General features: G+C 49.9%; 1 protein-coding gene across 2 annotated transcripts in view; it reads right to left on the bottom strand.

The window, feature by feature from the left end:
• The window catches only part of OSCAR (osteoclast associated Ig-like receptor), an 11824-nt gene that overhangs the window by 6016 nt on the left and 2380 nt on the right, over positions 1-3428 (bottom strand). The window contains exon 3 of one of the 2 annotated variants that reach the window (XM_032271115.1): positions 356-655. In XM_032271115.1, coding sequence (XP_032127006.1) covers positions 356-655 — 300 coding nt within the window. The remainder of the gene's footprint in view (positions 1-355; positions 656-3428) is intronic. The other variant, XM_032271116.1, reaches the window with a different exon arrangement.

The raw sequence follows: 3428 nt of genomic DNA, 5'->3' as shown, positions 1-3428 counted from the left end.
GGGTTCAAGTGATTCTGCCGCCTCAGCCTCCCGAGTAGCTTTCTGTCTCTTTATCTTTCTCTCTGCAGTGTGCCTCTCTCTCTTTCTCTCTGCTTCTATCTCTGCCTCTCTCTCTTTCCTGTCTCTCTCTCCCCCACATCTCCCCCCCCTCCCCTCTCTCTCTTCCTGTCCCCCCCCCCCCCCTCCCCTCCCCCCCTACCCCCCCATCCCCCACCCCCCGCACTATGTCTCTTTCCTTGTGTCTGTGAAACTATCAGTTTGCTCACTTCATTCTGTATCTCTTTCCCTGTATCTCTCTGTCCTTCGCTACCTCCCTTGTTCCACCCCCTTCTCCTCCGAGACCCCAGGACCTCACCTGTCACCAGCAGCTCCAGGGCATCGCTGGGCTGGGACCAGACACTTGGCGCCCAGTCTGGCTTCCCATAGCAGCAGTGGTAACTTCCCCCTTGGGCCGGAGTCACCTCCTCCAGGAAGAACTCCGCCAGCTCCGAGGACACCTCCCGGAGGAGAAGGGGATCGGTCTCTCCAGACTTGAAAAGTGCAAATCTCCAGGCGGGTTGGGGTGCCCGGCACCTCAAGGTCACGTTGACCCCGGGGGTCACAACCGTAGCTGGCTGAGCTCCCAGCCATGGCTTGGGGTATGAAGCTGGGGGGACTGAATAAACGGGGCTGCCTGGGTCCTTGGACCTCCTGGGAGCCCCAGAAGATGAAAGGGAAGTTGGGGAAAGAGGAAAATCACCCTGGACGGTTATTGCCCCTTTCTCAGCCTCAGTTCCCTGTTGGTGAAATAAGGGAGAGACTGGACTGTAGTCAAGGCTTATTAAGAGCAGGTGGATCACGAGGTCAAGAGATCGAGACCATCCTGGCCAACATGGTGAAACCCCGTTTCTACTAAAAAAAATACAAAAATTAGCTGGGCGTGGTGGCATGCATCTGTAGTCCCAGCTACTTGGGAGGCTGAGGCAGGAGAATCGCTTCAACCTGGAAGGTGGAGGTTGCAGTGAGCTGAGATCGCGCCACTGCACTCCAGCCTGGAAACAGAACAAGACTCTGTCTCAAAAAAAAAAAAAAAAAAAAAAAGCCAGGTGCACATCACTGGGGCAGGACAGAAACTTCACAGCTTCACTCCACAGTTTGTAAACATAGTTTCAAAGCGTCAGGTCCCAGAAGTCTGTAATTTATTATTATTATTTAAAGTAATGGGATGGGGGGTCTGCCTATATTGGCCAGGTTGGTCTTGAACTACTGGCCTCAAGCAATCCTCCCACCATGGCCTCTCAAAGTGCTAAGATTACAACCTGGTGCCACCCCACCCGGACATTTTTTTTTTAATTTATTATTTTTTTTTTTTTTGAGACAGGGTCTTGCCCTGTTGCTCAGGCAGGAGTGCAGTGGCGTGTTCTCAGCTCACTGCAGCCTCAGCCTCCTGAGCTCAAACAATCCTCTACCTCAGCCTCCTGAGTTCCTGGGACCACAGGCGCACACTGCTACACCAGGCTGTTTTTTTTTTTTTTTGAGACGGAGTTTTGCTCTTGTTACCCAGGCTGGAGTGCAATGGCAAGATCTCGGCTCACTGCAACCTCCGCCTCCCGGGTTCAAGCAATTCTCCTGCCTCAGCCTCCCGAGTAGCTGGGACTACAGGCGTGCGCCACCATGCCCAGCTAATCTTTGTATTTTTAGTAGAGACGGGGTTTCACCTTGACCAGGATGGTCTCGATCTCTTGACCTCGTGATCCACCCATCTCAGCCTCCCAAAGTGCTGGGATTATAGGCGTGAGCCACGGTGCCCAGCCCCAGGCTGTTTTTTTTATTATTAGTAGTAGCAGTGGAGACAAGTATTCGCTATGTTGTCCAGAGTAGTCTCGAACTCCTGGGGTCAAGCAATCCTCCCACCTTGGCCTCCCAAAGTGCTGAGCTTATAGACGTGAGCCACCACACTCCAATTTTAAATAGCTTTCCAGAATATTTGCTTTATAATATTTCAAGAGCGGCCAAAATGCCGGGCACAGTGACTCATGCCTGTAATCCCAGCACTTTGGGAGGCCAAGGCAGGCGGATCACGAGGTCAAGAGATCAACACCAACCTGGCCAACATGGTGAAACCCCGTCTCTACTAAAAATGAAAAATTAGCTGGACGTGGTGGCATGCACCTGTAGTCCCAGTTACTTGGGAGGCTGAGGCAGGAGAATCACTTGAACTCGGGAGGTGGAGGTTGCAGTGAGCTGAGATCATGCCACTGCACTCCAGCCTGAGCAACAGAGTGAGACTCTGACTGGGAGAAAAAAAAAAAAAAAGTTGCCAAAACTTGCTATCTATTAGGGAGAAAAAAAACGTTGGTTCCCTACCTCACACCATTTCCCTAAACAACTTCCATATTAATTAAAGACCTACCTGTGTTTCGTTTTTTTAATTATAAGAGTATTTAAAAAACTATAGGAAAATTTATTTGTCTTGGGGTAGGGAAGGCTTCCTAAAATATAAAATAAAAAGTCCTATGGAAGATTAATTAATTTGACCACTTCAGATTTCTTAAGTTGTGTATGCTAAAAGACAAAACTAGAGGACAAATGACAGTACTGGCAGGCATCACTTATCCACAAGTCACACAAATTAAGAGTATAGGAAGGCTGCGGGGCTCAGTGCTCACACCTGTAATCCCAGCACTTTGGGAGGCCGAGATGGGTGGATCACCTGAGGTCAGGAGTTCGAGACCACCCTGGCCAACATGGTGAAATCCTGTCTCTACTAAAAATGCAAAAATTATCCAGTTGTGGTGGTGCTAGCCTGTAGTCCCACCTGTTTCAGAGGCTGAGCAGGAGAACTGCTTGAACCTGGGTGGCGGAGGTTGCAGTGAACACACCACTGCTCTCCAACCTGGGCAACAGAGTGAGACTCCACCCACCTCAAAAAAAAGAAAAAAAAAAAACAACCTTAGCCAGGCATGGTGGCATGCACCTATAATTCCAACACTTTGGGAGGCTGAGGTGGAGGATTGTCTGAGCTCAGGAGTCTGAAGCTGCAGTGAGCTATGATCATGCCACTGCATTCCAGCCTGGGTGACAGAATGAGACCCTGTCTCTAAAAAATAAAAAATAAAAAGAGTCGGGCATGGTGGCTCATGCCTGTAATCCCAGCACTTTGGGAGGCCAAGACGGATGGATCACCTGAGGTCAGGAGTTCCAGACCAGCCTGGCCAACATGGTGAAACCCCGTTTCTACTAAAAATACAAAAATTAGCTAGACATTGTGGTACGTGCCTGTAGTCCCAGCTACTCGGGAGGCTGAGGCAGGAGAATTCCTTGAACCCAGGAGGCTGAGGTTGCAGTGAGCCAAGACTGTGCCATTGCAATCCAGCCTAGGCGACAGAGCGAGATCCATCTCAAAAAAAAAAAAGTAGTATGTAAATACATAAATGTGTGTGGATGCA

This window comes from Sapajus apella, unplaced genomic scaffold (genome assembly GCF_009761245.1).
Source record: "Sapajus apella isolate SASKATOON/1434 unplaced genomic scaffold, GSC_monkey_1.0 scaffold224, whole genome shotgun sequence".
NCBI lineage: Eukaryota > Metazoa > Chordata > Mammalia > Primates > Cebidae > Sapajus > Sapajus apella.
The sequence above is the reverse complement of the archived record's forward strand: the minus strand, read 5'-3'. Positions and strand labels throughout refer to the sequence as shown.